The 22051-nt window shown below is 40.4% G+C and overlaps 1 protein-coding gene across 1 annotated transcript in view; it reads right to left on the bottom strand.

The window, feature by feature from the left end:
* Positions 1–1331: 1331 nt before the first annotated feature.
* Positions 1332–22051, bottom strand: part of MED14 (mediator complex subunit 14) — a 34899-nt gene continuing 14179 nt past the window's right edge. The window contains exons 11-31 of the mRNA XM_066177034.1: positions 21445–21570; positions 20579–20657; positions 18842–19001; positions 18262–18456; positions 17572–17706; positions 17064–17140; positions 15362–15522; positions 14937–15083; positions 14752–14843; positions 13376–13528; positions 12902–13171; positions 11524–11679; positions 10879–10990; positions 10127–10258; positions 8870–9052; positions 7967–8202; positions 7095–7274; positions 6802–6909; positions 6239–6364; positions 5430–5619; positions 1332–1925 (exon numbers count right to left, since the gene is read on the bottom strand). Of these exons, the coding sequence (XP_066033131.1) occupies positions 1852–1925; positions 5430–5619; positions 6239–6364; positions 6802–6909; positions 7095–7274; positions 7967–8202; positions 8870–9052; positions 10127–10258; positions 10879–10990; positions 11524–11679; positions 12902–13171; positions 13376–13528; positions 14752–14843; positions 14937–15083; positions 15362–15522; positions 17064–17140; positions 17572–17706; positions 18262–18456; positions 18842–19001; positions 20579–20657; positions 21445–21570 (3092 nt within the window). The 3' untranslated portion in view covers positions 1332–1851. The remainder of the gene's footprint in view (positions 1926–5429; positions 5620–6238; positions 6365–6801; positions 6910–7094; positions 7275–7966; positions 8203–8869; positions 9053–10126; positions 10259–10878; positions 10991–11523; positions 11680–12901; positions 13172–13375; positions 13529–14751; positions 14844–14936; positions 15084–15361; positions 15523–17063; positions 17141–17571; positions 17707–18261; positions 18457–18841; positions 19002–20578; positions 20658–21444; positions 21571–22051) is intronic.

Genomic DNA, 22051 nt, shown 5'->3' on the forward strand with positions numbered 1-22051 from the left:
CCATCATCTGGGATTTGGAGTGTCATTCCATAACCATCTGCCAGTAGTTACAGGTTTTGTTTTCTCTGCCCTGTGGGGAAGCCTCTCCCTTCCCTTTTATTTCCAAGTGCTGAAGCCCTGCCACCATCACACTCGACATCCCCTGACATCCCCTGCCCCTTCCCACGACAGGTACTGGTCATGTGTCAGGAAGCTGATTTTAGGCATGGGAATGCTCCCAGCTCAAAACCAGACCAGTGACCAGCACAACAGCCTGTCTTTTTCAGACATCCTTGTGTCACCTCTCAATTTTAAAACATCAGTTTCGCCGTAAAAAGGCAGAAATATGGGCTCTTTCCAACTGAGCAGCAGCAGCATTTAAGAACTGCAGGTTTTCACTGCAGGGAATGGGTTTTGTTTTTCAGAAGCAGAAGCTGTGTAACCATCTGTTAGATACACACGGGTGAGAGCAGCAGTGACACAGAACTCACTCTCAAACCACAGGTCCAAGGCTGAAATCTGAATGGGCACCAAGCAAAAGGTGATTTCTAGCGGCAAGAGACTCAGAGAAAGAAAACACTGTGACAGTCGTAGGGGCAATGGGCAGCCTTGAAGACAGCAAGGCAGGCTGGAATACATTCACTAAAAGACATTTAAAATTAGTTTAAAGCATCCTTCAGCTGAGCAGGGAGCTCACAGAGCTCTGCAAAGGCAGGGAGGCAGCACAGCTGAAAGTCACTGTTGTAGGAAGTCAGGAAACCAACTCCATAAAAATCTGAGAATACTGATCCAGGAGGACAAATGGTTAAATGACAGAGTAACTCCTAAGGATGGACATTTTACTCAATACACGAGCCTACAGTCACTACTGACAAAGTTATATACAAACATTCAATTCAGGAAGTGTGAGGTTGTTTCTTTTTGGGATCAGCCTCTCCAATTTTGTGGCATGGAGGTCCAGCTTCTACCTTACCTGCCTCTACAGTAAGACAAGAGTCTGTTATTGCGGACTCCCTGACAGATGACAAAAGGTTCTTTCTTCCACTAAGCTTTGCTTTTGAGAAAGAAAAAATGTAGTTTCTGGTATAAGAAATGAAGCACCATTTTAAGTAGTTCCTGGTTATTTTTACAACTAGGAAAATGAATAAACTCTGTTCTACTCTGATTCAGAACAAATTGAACCCAGATGATAAATAAATAAATAAAAATTTGTTTGGGTTTTTAAGTTAGCAGCATGTGTGTGTGTGTATAACCAAGATTACATACAGAGATAGTGCAAGAAGTGTGAACATAAGAGATCTGAGCAGTGGCTACAGGGGAGAGGAATAAGTTTGAGATGATACAACATCCAGTTTAAGATTTTTTAATCCAGTTTATTAAATATTGCTTTTTGGGGACATGTTTACAACAAGCCCAAATAAATTGTTTAAGGATTCAAAGCAGTCATATTAAAATACAGCTTCAATATAAAGTTTGTCACAGTTTTACAGTATTCAAAAATGACAGACCTGCCTTAAAAAAAGACTATTACACCAAAACATAAGAAAAAACAGAAAAACAAACAAGTTTGGCATTTTCATAATCTTTATAGTATAAAACAGAATATTAAATCTATTACCAGCAAGCTGATACTTCAATCTATTACCTAGTCTGAAGTGTCTCCCATTAAAACACACTATACAACAGCACTATACAAAAGTCGTGGTGATACTCATGTGATGAAAGTGCATCCCTGAAAGTTTGCCAGTTTATAGTTAGCTCTTAGAAAAAAAGGTAAAATTAAAACGTCCTCTTTTAACTGAAGGCTTTATTTTTTTTTTTAAATTTTTTTTTTGCTGTTTTGTCTCACTTTCAGCCTTCTTTTAAAAGTGTCTAGGGACGCCCCCCAGGGGGCAGCGTAAGATTAACCATCAAATCACGAACGGCTGCAAATATTGTGCATTCACCTGGAACAGGGAAAAAAGACAGGTTAGCACCGCGCCCCGGACAGCCCTTCCTCACTCTGGAGCAGGGAAAAGAGACAGGTTAGCCCCACACCCCACAGCCCTTCCTCACTGACCCCCTGAGCCCCCAGCGCAGAGCCTGGGTGCAGACACGCGACTCCCAAACCCCAGTGACCTCCATGGACGTCAGGATTTGTGGGAGTTACCAGCTGAAGTAGCTCCAGCTTTCCCAGCAGGACTGCTCTTGGTGGTGATGGAATTGCAAGGAGCTCTTAACTTTTAATTGCTTTTGAATGTCAGATTGAATCTATGCTAGAATTGATTGCACATGGACTGTGGTCCGATTTTTTCTGTATGTTATTAATTCAGAGCACCACATCTTACAAAGAAAATAACCCAACTTTTTCAAGTTCTATTTCTATTGATTACAGGAAGAAACGAAACATTTTGAAAGACTCAAGTCTGAAACAGCTGGAAGATGTTTTCTGTCCTAAGCTTAGTCTTGGGAACATTTCCAGTTCCAAGACTGGGCAACAGTCAGGAATCTGTTTCTTTCAACCAAATTGCTCTGGCTCTATCCTTGACATCTAAACTGTGAAATAAAATACAGAGCAGGTGGACTTCTGTTTCCAACAGCTGAGATTCAATACTGAGAGGAAAAACCAGCCACAGCTACCTCAAGTTTTAAATATCAGCACTTGTAAACAAAAATACATAGCTTAAAGAAGTTAAAACCGACAGTAGTGAAAGGGTTAAATAAGAACAACAAAAGATGAAGTAACAGGCAGCTGTGATTTTCATCTACTGTTTCCTGCTAAGAGAATACAATTAATAGCCACTGTTGTACTCTGGTCACTGTGGGCTGAATTTTTCCTGCATATTTCAAGAAATATCAATTAGAAGACATTGAATTTTGCTGCTGAAGGAGCAACAGCGTGAGCAAAGAGATAAGAGCAGAGCCTGTGGGGATGCATTAATCTCAACTGCCAGACTAGGGATTCCAAAGATTATTTTGGGCGAGTCATTATCATATCAAAGCTACAAATCTGGGCTAAATACTATCCACTGCATCACTGAAAATCAGACACTGAAAAATGTTTAGTCGTGAAGTGCTTTAAGAATCATCACAAGTCCCTTGAGCTCCTCTCTAAGGGTCACCTCCAGTATCCGTAGGGACTTTAATTTTGTTACCAGATTGATGTCCACTATATACTGTACGTTTTGGACTTACAGCTCAAGTTTTAACTTATTATTCCAGGGCATTGATTTCCTCTCAGTTCATACAAGTATTTCCCCAAAGTATTTTCTCCCATGGAGGCATAGGTAAAGTGGTATTAGAACAACGTGTACTCACAATGAGTCAACATTTTACTGTTAAACACAGCAGAATGTGTTTGCCCACAGATCTGAAAAGAAAACTCTTTCAAAAGAACTTACTTTTCAGGCACTACCATTTTATTAAGAGGAAAATTAAGCTGAATACAAAATACTTTCTCACAAAGAGAGAAAGGTAAAAAAGATACAGCCAGAACAAGGCAACACTGATTCCAGGTTACAACGACAGTGCCAGTAACATCATCTGTGCACGATGGGAGGCCCTGGTCCTTCCTGACTCAAACAGTGAAAAATTCCCTTAACCAAGCAGATTGCAGTTAGTGCAGCAGAGAGCTAACAGGTAGGAAAGTCAGGAAAACCCTGGGTACAGCACAGGAGCAGCAGAAGAGAAAGGAGCATCAGACTAGAAAGGACACACATCTGGGATCTCCCATGTACTGCTGTTTTAAGAGAAGTCTCCCAGCTATCTACTTTCATCTGTTAGCTCTCCTATCACCTTTCAATGGTGAAGAAAAGAAGGTATTCTTGTTCTCTTTGATCAGACATAATAATGTATATTTTGACAGTAAGAACAGAGGGAATTGCATTTCAGGTGTCCTCAGGGAAGATCCTACTTTTGCTGGGTGATGGTGGAAATAAAATCATACAGACTCATTCTTTCTTTTGAGAGTCAGAGGAAGGACTACTACAAATTTCCTCTGCTCAGCCAGCTACATTCTCCTTTGCCTGGACAAGGTTCTGCTTGTGGCTCCAATGTTTTCGCTTTGCTTTTTTTCCCCCCTGTCTATACTTCGCTCCCTGTACTGGATTCCAAAACTGCTTCAAAACTTGCATGACAAACAAAAATTGTTCATTCTGATCTACCTAGTGACCATCAGAAAACATCTCACCTCACATCTCCAGAGCAGCTTTGACAGTTACTTGCCCTGCCTGTGGTATTTTGTGGAGGGTTTACTTTAAAACACAACTCAGGACAATAACAAGCAGCAAAGCAAGAATCTACCCTTCCCCACACCAGGGGAACCCTGTGGGGAAGCACCTTCCAAAAGCAACACCTGAAGTTTAGCTAACGTATTTTGAAATAAAAATGCTATACAAACAACAGCTCTTTTCCACATACAGAACTCCTACAGGGAACTCCACATGCCCTCAAGGCTATTTTCTATTTACCTACACTATTACTACATGTTAAACAGAAAGTGCATATTAATTTAAATCCCATCACAAGTTTCAGAAATGTATGCATATCCACACCAGTTTATGGTAAACACTGCTCATGTTCTACCAATTGAAATGATCCATCAAGCATAGTTAAAATTACTGCATAACAACGAGATGAATAATTATACAAAAGAGAAATAAGAGTCAACCTCTGGATTCACAACTTCAATCTATTCACTGGGTTATTGGAAAAATTTTGTTCTTCATCAGAACTGAAAGTTATTGTTCTTATTGTGTATTAGGACCCCAAACCACTGCTTACAGACAACATGTTGCCCAAGAACCTGCTACTGTTCTTCCATATTTTAGATACTAAAAAAAACTAGAAGGCATGACAAACAAGAGGGAAAGCAAAGCACAACGCTGCTCACAGTGCACTACCTACAGGCCAATGAACACTCAGAACAACCTAGCTCAAACACTTCACAGCACATCTGGTGGACAGTACTGTATGCACCTCTGCTAGTGGACACACTGACAAAGGAGTATACAACCACTGCAATTACTTTTAAATCATTCACAGCACGTGGACAAGTTCTGATAACTATTTTAACATCCCTTTATATTCTACTGTTAAGCTGAGTAACTTCATAATTAACCATGAAAACTGACACTTGGCCATGGCATATTTCTTGTGACTCATTCGAGGCCCATTTGTCAAAAAGTGTGACTCTTACTGAGCAGCAAGAGTTGGGCCAACAAGAGGTGGGTGCATTCTATCACTCGGGCAGAACAGCAAAACCCAGCCTGAATCATCAGTGCAACCTTCTGCTGTGTTGCCAGTACTTCCTATTAAGTTATGTATTGCCTGTCACATCAGGAGTTTTTAATCACTAAAGAAGTAAGATAGAAACCCAGAAGAATTCAGATTTAAGAGAGTTTAGTTTTACACTGGAGATTTGTCACAGATGTCTGGGTGAAGAGAATATATCTACTGGACATGTACAGTACCTGGTCGTGGTGAATTCAGTTCAGCAAACCTCTTTAGAATATTGCTAACCATCATTGGAGCAGCAACAGAAGAGTTCTGCTGCCTGGGAATGTCAGCCTGTTGCGTTGTACCCGAAGCCATATCATAAATAATTGGGACAATAATGCTAACAGCTTCCTGTGGGACTGTTGTTTTCTGTGTTAGCTGAAGCTGTGGGGAAACAACCCAAAAAGTGTGTTAAATTCAGTGACCATGTACTTCAGTGCAACTTCTCATACAGTTAAACACTCCAGGCCTACAAACAGCAGGTACTTCAACCCCCCTGTTTTCAGACATCAGTTCTGTAACAGGGAAATTATCAATCACATGGAGACTATCTATTGTCTACTCAAAAGCACCCCACAGTGAGCATTGCCTCGGGCACAACGCTAATGTAGATTTGTTCTGAACATCTCATCGCTGCTCCCCTCTCCCAGCACCACTAATGTGCATGACACCCGATCTAGCTGGTTAGTGCCTCAAAGAAGAACTAAACACCCACAAGCTGAGCACTTGAAGATGCAGCCCGGAGGGAGCTGAACTTTATATATTGTCAACATCTCTCCAAGAACACGAAACACGAGGTGTTGCTGTGCTTTAGTAGGAAGGAGAGTAGGAATACGAACCAAACTCATTACAAAAGAGATCCAAGCAAATCTAGGATTCCAAACAGCACAACACTTTTAGCTATTACAGCTGTCAGATACAGTGGGCTTATGTTTTGCTACAAACTCATGATGATCCCAGAGACATGTAGGTTTAGAATTTTAAAAGAGATAGCTCTACTTACAAAAAACAACATTTTGGATTTCAGCACAACAGCAGGTGTTCCTGGAGGCGCAATTGGTGGAGCGCTGGGAGGGATTGTTAAACAAAACTGCACGTTCCATTTCAGCTGACTTGCCTGGTCAGGGAACTGTTCAGACAGAGCAGCACAGAGAAAGAACAGCAAAGGTCTCATGTCAGTGACATACACAGCTATGAAACATTCTACCACGAAGTAGAGTGTGTCTTTTTAGCTAAACCTGCAGATGTTGCTAGGTTTAGAGAAGTCAAAGTAACTCTAAAAGGACTGAGCACATTAACACAATCAGAAAGATTCTGGTCAGCCTATGCTTGTGCTTGTTATGCAGCAACATATCTGCAGTTCCTTAAAATCATCAGTTTAAATGAGAAATTTTGAGTGCTTCCAGGAAAGCTAGTAGTAAAATGAAAACTTCTCCAATAACATTAAATAACTTATGTATAAATTGAGAGTAATTCCTGTGTTTGCAGATAAAGATACAATGGCTTTTTTTCAAAAATATAATAACCAAAGTTGAGTGAACTAAATAAATAGAACAGGTGACTCACCAGCTCCAGTTTCATGATGTGTACGCAGTCCCTGAGGATGTGTGTGGGAGCCCCTAGTAACTTTGTGAAGGCTATCAGGGTGTTTGCTTTAAAAGGTGGTCCTGCAACCTAAAGAGAGACATTTACTTAGTAGTGCCTACTTAGATAATAAATATATAATTTAATATGCAACCAGCATGCACAGCTGTAAATTTTATATTTTGCAGCTCTTACACAAGCCAGTGAAAGTCAGCAGGACCACTCAAAATGCACAAAAACGTCAACATTCTTGATTTCAATACTTCAATACATACCCTTGTTTCAAAGAACTTCTCCAAAACCTGTAACTCCTCTGATTTCCACTGTCCTGTATTTTCAGGTGTTACTTTCAGCTGCAAGGTCTGGTTGGTTTTGGGATTGAGAGCAACCCTGCATTTCAGTGCCTCCGTCTTAAACATAATGACACCTGGTTCATTGGAGTTTATTAACTGTAGCTGCATAAAAAGGAGATTCACAGTCAATTAGTCATTCATTAAATGGCATGAACTCACACACACACACACACACACACACACACACACACACACACACACACACTCACTCTCTCTCTCTCTCTCACTCCCTCCCCAAGGTGATCAACCTCTCTTTCCAGAAAGAAACAAATGATACTTTAATACTGGTAAAATTGCCTTGAGAATTAAGCTTATGGCAGATTTGGTTTCTTTCTCAGTCACTGAATCCATGCCACAGAAGTGAAGAGGCACATTTGTCTGTCCCAAACCCTAAAGTAATATTCCTGACTGAGTAGTTAACATAAACCAGTAACTCACTTCTCTGTCAATTCTGAGTGGCATCCACAGTAACCCTGTGGCTGTTCTAGTGAACTCCCAATGGACATGCTAAACCCAAAGAACCCACAGCATCTGAAAGTCTGGTCACAGACTTGCTGCCTTAACAGTTACCAAATTTCACCTGACTGAACATGTTTTCCACATCTAATTTGTGTGGAAAAGAAGTGGAACTAAATGATTTCTCTAAATTTTGACACTTTAGATGGCAAAAATCCGAAGTACAGCACAAGTCTAACAGCAAGCAGTTACTTTATTTGAAGCATTTCAGTTTGTGCCTGATTTGAAAGACACGGAGCAGTCACATGCCCACAGGACCATTCAAACTGAAACCGTACCGTTTCCTGTTGTATGATCCTCTGAAGATGCCTCCTCATAATCACTGACCCAAGGAATCGTTCAAGAGGGGAGCACAGATAGCTGCCAGCTAGTCCTGGCACAAGCCCAGGGGTAGGAGAGGGCAAGAGCAGAATATTCAAGGCACTGTGGGTGAGGATTGTAGGAATGGATGCAGCCCAAGAGCGCTGAGGTAGTTTCCGAGGTGGAGGCATGCTTGTCGGCATGACTTGGGAACCTGTGGGCACACAAGGACTTGCAGTAAGGGAGGATTTAAGCTGAAACACAAGATACGTGTTCACTTTAATTGTCACTATACATCAATAAGCCCTCTAGGCTGAAGCCCAATCCTTCTTATTTAAGAATTTGCCTGCCTAGTGATATGCAACAGACAGACAAGGAATTAGTTTTGACCCTGAACCCATGCAAAGAGTCTCATTAAAATCCTTCTCCCTTTTCCTCTTTCTGCAGCATGCCAGCAGACAGCAGGTTTGCACAACAAACTCAATGGGATGTAAAGATGGCTAAATCAGTCGTGCAAGAGCAGCATTACAAATCCATTATGTGAAAAGTTAGTATTTGGGTTGGCAAATGTGCCTATAATCGCTTTCACTCTGAAGACTTCTCTCTTAGTCACGGAGTTCAACAGTTCCAGACTGATTTCTGCACTGCAACAAGAGCTACCATCAATCCTGCTGACATTTATGCTGTATGCTTTAGTTCACTTTTCTAATTTGTTATTGAAGATTTGAACTAGGACAGAATAAAGGCTTAATTTCCTTAGACAATTTACTCCACAAGGACAGTAAGAACTATTAGACTGACACAAGAACTACCAAAAGGAACACAACTAGAAACATTAAACATGAGTGTTTCACAGGTATAACACTGATAAAGAAGCCTACTTGTTCCAGCTCGTGGGGAATGAGAGGCATCAGGGACAGGTGAATGAAGGGAAGGGTTGGCTGGTGACATTCCAGGCATCCGTGCTGCTGGTGATGGACCAGAGACCTGGGGAGATCCCGGCCAATTCCCTGCACGCTGACTGGGTGACATCATGGTGTATGGTGAACTTGGGTCTATGGTACCTACAGATGTTACAAGACCATTATTATTTCTTTAAAAAGTAAAAGGCTTTCTAATAGAGAAATCTAGAAGAGGCTTACCAAAATCTGTGAAGCATGAAAGTGCCTGCAAGCTTTTAGACTACTTTTTACCGCCATACAAAACACACGAGTGGGGGCAGAGAATAAAAATCAAGGGTTTTTATATAATAAAAATCAAGGAGATTTCAAGGGTTTCCAGGTTGTATTTTTATAAAAGTAGAACTGAATGTTAAGGAAAATTTTCATGTTCAACAAGTAATAGGTTCTAAATCAAAAGGTGCTCTTGGACTTCTACTGCTCCTTAGCAAATGGAAGCCTCAGCCAGGCAATTCCTTATTTATTCAGTATCATCAGTTCTTTCAGTTATTGCTGCAAAGGTTTGTCTGCTATACACACTGATCAGAACCTTACACCTACTCTGTGGTACATCTCTCTCACTTTGTTCATCTCAACAGTCAAACCGATGCATGAAAATTACCATCTGAACTGTTCATTTGTTGTGATCTATAGAACAGTCTCCAATGCACTGTGATTACACAAAGGATTCTTTTGGCAGCTTTTCAAAAAAAAAAAAAAACCCAAAAAACCAACCGAATTAATAAAGGAAACAACCAAAAGGCATGTTGTTCACATACAGATATGTCAAACCAGCCAGACTTTGACAACATTTTCAAATTGCAAGTATTTGAATTTCTAACCTGTTCCAGTTATTTTTCCAGGAAATGGAAGCAGTGAAAGTCCACTAACTAATCCAACAAAAGAAAATGCTCGTTAAAAGCTGCAGCCCCTGTTCTGCTACAAGACAACATTGAACTTCCCCACATTAGTAAGCAGAAAGGAGTAACTGAGAGTCAATTTTTAACATGTTAGGAATGCCTCAAAATGCCATGCAGCTACTTTTGACTACTGTTAACACATATATGAAAACAGCTACTTGAACCAATTACAAACCATGAGCTTTTCTCAATTAACTAAGGTCTGCTCTGGAAGACTTAATTTCAAGACGCAAATCTTCCCCCTCTGTCATACATATACACCTGCCAGTAAAGAACTCACCATGTGGGCTGGCAAAGTTAGCTGTTTGTCCCATTGTGATTCCAAGAGAGGAAGGTGAAGGAGTTGGACCAAAGGATGCTGGTGATGGTGCCCTTAAAGCCCCGCTAGGTGAGCTTGCAGCATGCAAATTTCCTGATCAAAGACATCACATTACTTGACATACACATTTCCCACCTTTCTGCTCTGTTTTCTTTCTATCAGCTGCTCCCTCCTTTTTAGGGAGACAGTAAACAAGATTCAAGAAGATTTGTTTTTGCACTCAATGGCTTTATTTTGTACATGCATGACTGTTATATTTTTCAGGTTGATTTACCACACAATGGAAACTTCCCATGATATCTGGCTTGAAGAATGGTATTTCCCCCCTGCCCAGCCCTTCCCCAAATTTAAATACTTTCAGCTGTTGTTCTACAACAGCTGGGAGCAGAAAGCAGAGCTTTGGTGATGAAAAGCTTTTCTGAAGAAGCAGGCATTGAAAATGAATAGGTTTTTGTTTTAGCAAGTTATAAACTGTAATAATGAAACAGTCCCAAATGTTACACAGCTAAAGATGACAGCTTTACTTAATGGGATTTTTTAGCTTCAAAATGTACTTTCCAAAACATGCATGGCAGGGCCCTGTGTTTTTTCCCCCCAAAGTGTAAGGGGTTAATCTGGGGCTAAACACAGCTAAAATAATAGAAAAAAACATGCCTGCACAAAGACCTATTTTTCTAGTACAGGATCAGCTCCCAGCCTCCCAGCCATCCTACCTGGTGACTGTGTGTGCATCATGGACGGGGAGGGTGTCACTGTGTTGTGGTAGGAGGTGGGTGGTGAGGTGAGAGGATATGCTCCCGAGGCTCCTGCCTGTTTTGCAAACGGCTGAAATTGTCAACACAAGACAATGAAAACTTTTGATCATTTTGTACCAAAACAAAAGTTAAGTATAGTCAAGGGAACACTAATGAGGCTTTGGTCTAACAGGTTCATCCACACAGTTGTTTGATTTTTTATACTATCTTATTCAGTGCTCACTGTTTTTTTCAGTTTGTTCTAAAGACATAATACCTCTCTACCTCTCTCCTTTTATCTGCCACCCTGTAGCAGCAAAACCTCCTGACTCTCCCTCCCATCTTTTATCTTAAACAGTTGTTTTCCCTCCCTCAGTCCTTTGCTTCTAGGCAGCAAGTCTCATGTGACCTTCCAAAGCTGCTGTTCATATGCTATGGGCTGTTTACACTGGAATGAGAAATGGCAAAATAAATTAATACATTTTGCCCGAAGGGGAATTCTGCAGCAGAGTGGGTTTATAGTCTCCCTTTCCATTTTGTTACTGCTAATCCCTTTAGAACATGAAGTTCTTAGAAATGCACTGTTGTGGAAGACAATAAACATTAATTTTGCCTGAAGGGTACCTGTTGTTGTGGTTGCTGTGGTGGCTGCTGGGTTTGGAGCTGTGATATCAAAGAATCCATCATGTCTCCTCCGATAGGGGAAGGTGGGTTGTCATCTTCATTTACAGATCGTCTCCGTGCATCCTGGTTGCTGTCAACAAACATGTTCAGGAATGTCTGTGGAAAAAAGCAGTTTTGTTACCAATTTTCCCATTTAAATTTTACCATACAAATGAAGGCAGTATTTGCTAAGCTTTAAAACTACCTTTATTAGCTACAGCACACAGGACACAGGCAGGCCTCTGGAACTAAATACTAGTGAGCATTCATTAATTGCAGTATAGTTAGTCTGCAAAATGTATGAATTCATAAACAGAGACACCTGGCTCTATAACAAGAAATATCTCCAGTATATTGAAATACCAACATTTTTCTTCTCTCCTTAAAGATAAGGAAAAGTCTACACCTGTTCCAGAACAACTAATCAGTATCCAGAACCTACAGGGCTGCTCTATCACACCTACAACTGCCCTGTTTGGTTAAGAACATCTAGGTCACCTGCTCCACAGCATTCTCTTGTACCCAGAGGAAGCTGCCAACTTGAATTAATTCCTCCTCTACCTTCCCATTTTCATTCTCTTCTACCACTTTACACTGGTGTCTACAATCTCCTTTCCATCAGCCTTTCATTTGGCATTTGTTAAAGAGGTAGATGTTCAGGATCAATTAAATGCAATACCAGAGAATCAATATTCAGTTGCAACTGTCAGAAAAAAAAAATTAGCAAATTAACCTGTTTCTCAAAGGGTGCCATTTTCCAGTATTTCAGTATAACTAGCACTGGTACGAGCTGCCCTCAGGTATTCTGTCAGTGTGCACAGATTCATTTTTCGGGAAGAGTGAACCAGCACTGTATTTAGAAGCAAAGCCAAAGGCTCCCGCTACACACTGATGGAAACTGTTTTAAAAGAGAAGTTTCTATCTAGAATCCTCTGACATGGAGTTTTGTCCCACCTGCAACTTATGAGCACTGTGCTGCCACACAACACAGTTTGTGAGGAGCAGTTGCTGCTAATTCTGGAGCACACATCTAGCCTAGTCACAAAGCTTCAGCAAGTTTCAACAAAAGGATGCCTGAATATACAAATAAGAAAAATAAAAACCCTAGCACCTGATGTTGTTTTCTTTAAAAAGGAAATGTGTTAATTCAAACTAATTATCAGATCGACCAATAAATCAAAAACTTCCTTCTACACTCAGAATTTTGAAGGATATTTTTGCGGAAGGACCGCAGCTCTCCACAAAGAAAACCTTCAGAAAGCTCTTCACCTCAGATTCACCCTTCCAAGCCAAGAAGCTCATTTATTCACAAGCTGCCAGAAAGCACAGGGGTGGTCACCTTTAGGCCAGGGGCAGGGTAGAAGCCCTCCACTATCTTGCTGTTGTCGAAGAGGCTGTAGGCGCCGTCGCGGATGGCCACCACACCACGGCTGCGGCAGTAGATGTCGATGCAGTACATGTTCCTGAAGGCCAGCCTGATGTGCGTGGGGGACTGGGGCAGGATGGAGAAGCACTGGTAGGCAGTGTTGGTGCGTTGGGTCAGCCCCAGCATGGGCACGGTGGGCAGTTTGTTGATGGCGTTTAATGGAGCCTGAGTGTCAAACAAAACCTGGGAGAGAAAGGGAGATTGAGAGGTCAGGTAGGTTATCCAAAAGGGAAGGTCAGGGAAAACGGGGCATAGCAAGGAAAATTAGATGCCTTCTGGCAATAAGATCCACAAACAATCATAACACCCTTGAAGAGAACAGTTTAATCATAATTCAGCTCCCTAGTGTCTTGCAATTTTCTTGTGAGAAGGTTTTTAGAACATTACCTGTAACAACTGCACCACATTTGGTGTTTTATTAAACATCTCCTGGAGCTGGTGCAGAATTGTGTTGTGACAGTTACTGCAACCTGAGTTTGGGCCAACTGTTCCCAGTGAAATGTGGAACTTCTGGAGGATGGAGTTCCACTGAATGCTGATCTGCAATATGACAAACATAAAATGATCTTGGAAGCTAGAATAAGTAAGCTGTAATAATGAGGTTATAAGAAAAGATTATAACAAGGAAGTTGGTCAGATTTAACTTTTCCCCCCATTTTTCATCAAACCTCAACAGATTCCTAATTCACCTTCCTCAAAAGCTGCTGAGGTTGTGAAATAAAGAAAAAAAAAAACCATTCTCAGCTTTAACACCAATTTAGCTGCTTGGATTGTTGGCAACCACAGAACAGGGCATTTACATCAGCAACTCAAGCAAAAAGCAAAAGAATCTTTCTTGCCAAAGGTGAGAGAGAGAAATAGAAACTCAAGAGATACATGGTTTGGAAAACTGATTAGTGAGTTGCTGGAGGTGGATTGGTTTTCTTAGGTCACATTACACAAAAATGAGTACTGGATAATATGTAAGGAAGTTAAATGCAAAGTCCATACTGCTGCTCTGGCTACTTACATATACGTAACACACATATGTATATATGTATACAAATATATATTTACATACAATTCCCAATAAAATGCACATTAAATACTCTTAAAAACTCAGCTTAGTAAATGAACACAAAAAAGTCCCAGGAAGCAAATTTCAAGTATATCAAGCTACTTTGCATCAGTTGCACACAGAACTATATTTTAATCTGAAATAAATATGCACTTACTTCCTCCTCTACTTTGCACTTAACGCAAAGGTGTGAACAAGTACTCAGTTATGTAAATAATTAGTAAGTTGTAAATTTAAATACTACAGAGGAAGCTAGAGCTCTGAACAAGAGAACAGCCCTGCTACAAAATAACCAATGAACACCTCATTGAAAGCACAGCACTACATTTAAAACTTTGTTACACTCCTCTCTTTTAAGGCAGAATTAGGCATTCAGCTCACACATACCCATCCATATATCCCAGTACAGCAGTCATCAGTAACAATACTTACACGAAGTTTTTCAGAAAAAGGCTGCCACACCAGCTTTCATCAGTCAGAAGCACACAGCTGTCCTTCCCACAATATAAAGCATCCAACAGAAACTCTCAAAAATCCTGAACTTCTAGCAAGCCAGCAAATCACCAACGCAGCACCCTTTTCTATATTCATCGAGATTAGTTCCACTACAAAGCAAAATTGCGCTGTGCAGCAAGATTCTGAGAAGTCCAAGCCTACCCATTCTGTTTTCAATCATACATTTCAAGTCCATTTAGGAGTTACTCACTGAGCTCCCCTTGGTAGTTCCGTAACAAAGGATAAGTTTTCGGTAGTTGTAGATCCGAACTTCTGAAAAAATGTTTAAGTGGTTGGGGATGTCTGTGAAGAGAGGAGGGAAGAGAGTTAGAGTGAGCAAATCACAGTCATCTGTAAGCCCACCATTTTGTCAAGAAGGAGGGGTGATTTCTGTACCTGGTAAGGATCGTGCAAACTCCAGGACACACTCGTACAGCCGAGCAATACTGTTCCAGTCATTAAGGAACATCTCAACCACCTTGCGACCTCCAACTGGTTCAGACAACTGGTTTTCATATGTCAGATAAACATGACGGGTTGGTCCTGCAGGGTGAGGAGATGGGAAACACTGATCAACCCGGTGGTTCCTGAGCTATGGCTTACAGACTGTGAGTGAACTGTGGCAAGTGACCAGGAAGCACACTGAAAGAACAAAACTGCATCAACTCAGCAGTCAGAATTTTGATTAAGGTACACTGAGGTTTATTAGAAATCTTAGGAGCAGACAGCTGTCCAGTTACACCAAGACATTAAAACCACTGGAACAGGCAATGTAAACTACAAAGAAGCAAAATTTACCAGTGCTCCTCAATGAAACTTGCCTTGCTCCCTGGATGAAGTGCTGTTCAGCGGGCAGTTTGCAAACACCAGCTCGGCCACCCACGTGCGATTATTTCTACCTTGTAGTCGGAAAGTGCAATCAAGAAGAGATCGGTCCAGAGCCTTCTGTGTTTCCTCATTTACACCTTTACAGGGAGGAATTCTATACATGACAAAAAAAAAATCTCCATTAGACACAGAACAGTTCCACAAGTAACAACAGTGCCTTCTAATATTTCCTGAAGGACTCCCAAGTCTGGACATGAAAGAATGAACAAATCAACAGCAGAGGCAGCTGGACTGCTCAGTGAGATAACTTATTCCTCTTCAAGGACTGCCATAACTGTGTCACAAAAGCACTCTGAGCCAAGACCACTTTTAATATGGATTCAACACCTGCAAATTACAGACTGTTAAAGGATCTGCTGAATTGTTCTTACCTCCTGGTGAACTGAGAGCTCACCAATATAAAGCTCTTATACAGAGAAATAAGCCAAAAAAGATGAAAATAACTAAGTTCTGTGGTAATCTGAATTCATTTGCCTTCTAGAACAAGTTTGCTCTATACGCAATGAACAACCTGGCAGTTCCCTTAGTGCTCACTAATTTATTCGTGTCCCAATGTGTGAATTGAGCTCAGGGGACAGACTAAATAAAGCTTAAGTAAAAACATGCCAAATTCTTTTTCAAATTCCTTGAGGATCTAGCCAGAAATCTCATGTTCCACCCTCAACTTCAGCTCGTAAGTTCTCTGCTCATATGCAAAGTTAAAAAGGTAGGGCCTGATGCATTTAGAGACTGATGCCTTTATGTCACTGTATATTTCTGCAGCAGAAAAGGAGTTACAAAGGTTTTACTCTAATAGGTGTCTTTGGGATTTGTGGTTTTTTTTGCTTTAAACTTTATTTGTTGCAGGTCCAGTTAGTGGCTGGTTGTGGCTGGAATTCCTCAGGGTTAACACAGAGACAGATACTATTGGCCTCCTATTAAGAGTTTTAATGTAACTATTTCAGTAGCCTATATGATACAGAAGAATAGTAAATTTGCAGATGATGACAAACTGAAGGGAGCACTTAACATGCTGGAGGTCAGACCTGCCCTTCAGAGAGATCACAGATGGCTGGAGAAACAAGTTAACAAGAACCTTATGAAGTTCCATGAAAAGAAATGCCAAGTCCTGCACTTGGGCCTAAATAACTTATTAAATTACTGTACGATTCTGAGATGTTTCCTCTACAACCTCTTTACCATGCAATTGTCTTTTCTGGGATTCTTGGCATTTTCCTCTGCAGTTTCACATAATTGTCAAATGACATATGGAGTATGTAGGCCTCTGATCTATCTAGAATTGCATGTTCATGAATCATCACCACATCTTCCTTAGCACTGCCTGGATTTAAGGATTGAGGACTGTCAAACTGTTTTCAGAGCTCCTCAGTTTAGGCTAATGAAGGAAAAAAAAAGTAGCTGGCTCTTAGTCTAGTCTAATTTTCCCCTTTCTCTAGCACTGCTTCACATGCAAGTGCAAGACACACAGTATTAACACCCTTCTAAAAAAAAAAAAAAAAAAAAAAAAAAAAGGAAAAATAACCCCAAAACAAAATCCTGCCCTTGTCCTGATATTGTTACTGTCCAAACAAGCCTTTTTTTTTCTCTCAAGTGTACGTACAGCAATAAAATGAAACACAGAGAATATCCTCTTACTTTAATAAACGTATTGCATGGCTGAAGCCATCTCCTTCTACTTGTACTCCCTGGTGAGGAATGTCCATATTGGATAACTAGGAGTGAACAAGAAAAATGTTATTCCAAGTAAAAAGTCAAGCAAAAAACTTGTAAGATTTTCAAGAATTTTTTAATTTCCCCCTGAGGGTGACAGATGTTTCACATCCTTAAGCACTGCAAAGTGAAAAAACGGTCTGTGGAAATCTGGTATAAAGTTGTCTCCCAACCCTTCCCACAAGCGCATCTTTCATCCTCATTTTCCCTTTTCCCTCAACTTTTCAAGCTTTTTGCAGTGCTTTCTACTCAAAGAAGCAGCTCTAACAAGACTAGAGCAACACAGTGCAGAAGAGTGAGTCACCCGGGCTCAGCTGGCAGGGGAACTCCAGAGTGAGCACATGACCACAGATTTGCCAAATAGTCACATCTAGACACCAGAATCAGGAGCAGGGGAGGGGAAGAAGGAAAGAAAATATTTTTTAATACCTACCTCTATCCGAAGCCCTATAAACGGCATATTTGTATCACACATGGCTACAATATGAGCTAGCACTTTATTGAAGGCACACATTTCTCCCGACCGTTTTGGTTTCTTGGGTTCTATGGAACATGGATCTCCAGATAACTAGAATTTAAAAAAAGACAAATGTACTTGCATATTTGGAGTAAACATTTTGAAGAGATGTCAGAGAATAACCTCATTCATCTAAGTGTTAAATGACTCACACCCTGAGCACAAACTCCTGGAAGGATCCCCTTCAGGCCTGAAGCAATTCACTTAAAGTCCTTAGAACAGTACTTGTAGATCATTAAGCCATGTCAGCCTGGCCCCAAGAAACAACTCTTATCAGCCCCTGCAAGTCCTTCAAAATCTACACACGGCCCAAAGTGTATGACACAGATACCAGCACTCTGCATATACAATATATACACACTCCTCTGCACAGAGCTCTGCCTTGGCTCAGAGAGCAGCGGAGAAGGCCTGGCATGAACTGAAGGACAACTGTTAGAAAACAGTTTCCCAGCATCCCCCTAGGGAAGCAGTCCAGAGAACCACTACAAGTAAGATGTCAGCCATACAAACACTGGAAACATGGCAAGTAAAGCTGGAATTGATGCTCAGAACCTGTGTTGACCTTTCATGCACTGTAACCACCCCAATGGCTTTCGAAACACGTACCTTGCGCTTGATACCACTTTTCAATTGTTTGCCACTTTTTGTGTCCAGTACCAACTCTTCAATGTTTGGTTTGAACTGCTGTAGTAAAAGTGCAGTGGCAGGGCTGTCATCTCCTTCAGCATAGCTCACAGACAGAAAATGGTACTTGTACTCTAGTTCTGTGGGGTTGCCAGGAACATCAAACATTTCTACAACCTGTATTTAAACAAAACAAATTGAGAAGATTCTCAAGCTAAGAGCAAGTCTAATTCAGTTCTTGTCCCTTCCTTTTGAAAGACCAGACTTTAGTTTTTTTCAATGTATTAACACTGTGGCTAGGAAAGGTATCCAAGAAGAGAAGAAAGACCAAACCTTTCAGGAAACAGAGAGAATGGGAAGGTTTCTGAGTAATAAATCTGTATGTGCCTTCTTCTGTATGAGCCTGAGTGCTTAACAAACCCACGAGAGAAGGGAGGGAGAGGTGAGAATCAAGCATTACATCAATCACTTGGTTGCTAATGTTAACAGTTAACGGTACAACAAAGTGCCTGGGACATCCCTGACAGGGAGCAAAAGACAGAAGCATTTTTCAGTTACTCACAATGTAGTACTGAGGAAGGCGAGTGAGTTTGATGAACAGTTTGTGTTTGGAAAGGTTTCCCACTGGATGGCTGGCATAATTAGCTAGTTGAAGAGTTTCACTGCTCACTGTAGGCAGATGTTTTATAGACTGTTTGCAGCGCTGCTGTCCAAGCCAGAACCTTACATGGAAATAAAGGTATTAGTACCCTGAGACTGGTTTCATGATTCTAACACACTGCTGTGTAGAGTATTAGTGTCAACTTACGAGTCAGTCATAATCTAAACCAACATCTATCACTGCAGTACAAGTTAAATAAAGAAAAATCACATAAAAAATTTCATTATATTTTCTTATCACTATCTTTACATCTTATCTTCAGCTTAACAGACAGCTGTTAGTTCAAGAATAAAAACCGTGAAATCATTTGCTGAATAAATTTTTATATACTACAATATGAAATTACAATATAAAATTTAGAAGGAAAACATTAAGAAAAACATGCAGATTGCAGTTATTTTACAATCTGGAATCTTCAATTATGTTTTGGTATAGAAAGGAAAATCTTTACTCCTATGTGCTTTTTAAGCAATATAGTAAAAAAAAAAATCACTGAAGCTGGATGTCACTCTGAGTTATGTTATAAACAAACTCAATTACTTGAATAAGTTTGCAGATGAAGAGCTACATGCAAGACACCAAATTCATTCTCATGTTCGGAATTAAACTTTGTCCTACTCCAATGGATTTTGGCTATAGTGATAAGGCCAGGGAGACAAGCTAGGCTTGAAAGGGGCTCAGAAATGCATGGCTTGGGTATTCAGCCAAACTTCCACTGACAACAGCAGTGGAAAGCGTGGGTGCTCAGCACCTCTCCATCACAACACACCACATTTATTCTCACCAATACATGTCAGATACAGCTGTTCTAAAAGACATTCTGTGGACTGCTGTGCTTCCTCAGAAAATGAAGCACTACCCAAGCCATTATCTCAAGTACATTATTTATAACAAAGGGAGGTTGATTAATTTCTCCAGGGTGCCAGTGCTTCATGCATCATCAAGCTTCTTTTAGAAGCAGAATTCCTCAAATAGAGATTTCACCCTGCAATTAACTCAGAGCACTGGGAATTTCCAAAACGACAGAACAGGTGGAACTCAGTTCTCATGGAGATGAAAACTGTTTGTATTATTTGCTATAACGTCTTATGGGAGCCAAATGTATCTTGTGCTTAAATCTCAGGGCTTTATGGAAGGAAGATTAGAGGCTTAAACCAGCAAGGGCTGAAGTGCTAGAAGATAAACAGGTATTATTCAAATCATCCTAGGCCACTTCCTGGTTTTTCCTCTATTGTGAGAAGGGAGATCATTCTTGTTGAGAAACAAGCAGAGTTCAGCTGTAGAAACAGAGTGGAATAAAGGACATAGAAGATGAACATGAACAGAAAAAGAGACTCTCAGGAAGAAAGTGCTCTGCTACTTAAAATTGAAAAGACTTCATGCAAAGTGTGCATATAGCAATGCATGAGGCTACATGTAAGGGGGAAAATTTAAGCAGGACTATGGAATCAATTCCAAATAAAACCAGACTTTCCTTCACTGCTTAAAGGAGATGACAAATACTCAAGCTTGCTTACAACAGTGAGAAAATATAACCCCTACTGTGGTAAAACACAAAGCCATGCAAGTGTCCTCATCCAGAATAGAAATATTGTGATTCATCCCATACAAACGAAATGAATTGTTCAAGTCACTTACTTGAGCTGCTGAAGCCAAGGAATGATTCGCTTCATATCATCATTAACAGACTTCTCTATGTCATCAAGGGTCAGTTGATCTGCAAGAGCATCAGGTGGGTGAATGGTCTTAGCACCAGTCCTTCAAACAAAACTTCAAACTTTCATTGAAAGTGTCTCATCTAATTAATCTCATAATCATATAACAGCCCAGGTTTGGGCTTCAAACGGGACCTTGAAAGATCACCTGGTCCAACCTTCTGTGGGAAAGGGAATACAGATGACATTATCTAACTGCATCTTGAACATCTCCCAGTGATGCAGACTCCACCAAAACTCTCAGAGGGTTGTTCAAAGGATTGTTTGATTTCTCTGTAAATAACTGCTTTCTCAGACTGAGATGAAACATCTGGTGCAACTTGTAATTGCTGTCCCTTGTACCAAGAGATGGTCCATAATGCTTGTAAGACCACAGCAGGATGTTATTAACCAAATAAACTAAAAGAACTTCCTTCCTTTTCTTAAGCAATGTGAAACCTGAAGTTGAGACTTGAACAGAAGTAACTCAAGATGTGTAAGGTCAATACAATTCTCACTCAGGTCCATGTGAAATGACCCCATCCATTAACAGCACAAGCCAGAAATCATGAGTCACGAAGAATATGCATTGCATTGACCCCTCTGTTGTCCTCTTAATGAAGTGTGACACTGAAGCACTAAGATCCTCTTTTCTATTCCTCAAACTCCAATACCTAGATGATGACTCAAGTGTGGGGTTCATTAGCCCACAAAACTTTGCAGATCTGACAGAATTGTTCCCACAAAATTAACTCATAGTGCAGGATTCTTGCAAGATATGAAATATCTTCTGGTTTTGTGCCTACTTACCAACACCATACAGCATCAGCTGGAACATTCCAGAGTGGAGATCAACAAATACATGCAAGCACTCTGATCGACCACATGGTTCCAAAATTGGAATTACAAGGGTTGGGAGAGCCGTCTCAATGAATGCTAAACAAAAAATAGTGTCAGCAATTTCACTCCAAATTCAAGCTTATATTAAAACTTAGCCAATTAGAATCAAAAAACCTGTATGTCTTTAGACAAACAAATTTCACTTGCACATTATTATGGTGTTGACATAGAGAGGAATCTGAATATAAGAATTTCTCTGTGAAAACAGTGACAAACGAATAAGAAAAGGCAGACCAAATCTGAAGATTATTAATCCTTGAATATCTTCTAACTCACTGCTTAACAATTACCAGTCTAAATCCCAAAAGTTTCAACAGCAGTTTAAGGAAAGTCTCATCCAAAACTAGTTCAAAACAGCAAAAGATTTGCTTTCAATTCTGAACACAAACAAGTTTTACAGTAGGTAAATTTTAACCCTTCGAGCCAGACTACAATGTTCTACCAGCTTCACTCACTACACTGCATTTAGATGTATGGCTATTTTACAATCATCAATGCAGAATAATTCAAAGCTAAG

The sequence above is a fragment of the Chamaea fasciata genome, unplaced genomic scaffold (genome assembly GCF_029207755.1).
Source record: "Chamaea fasciata isolate MVZ Bird 193981 ecotype frontalis unplaced genomic scaffold, bChaFas1.0.hap1 SCAF_2, whole genome shotgun sequence".
NCBI lineage: Eukaryota > Metazoa > Chordata > Aves > Passeriformes > Sylviidae > Chamaea > Chamaea fasciata.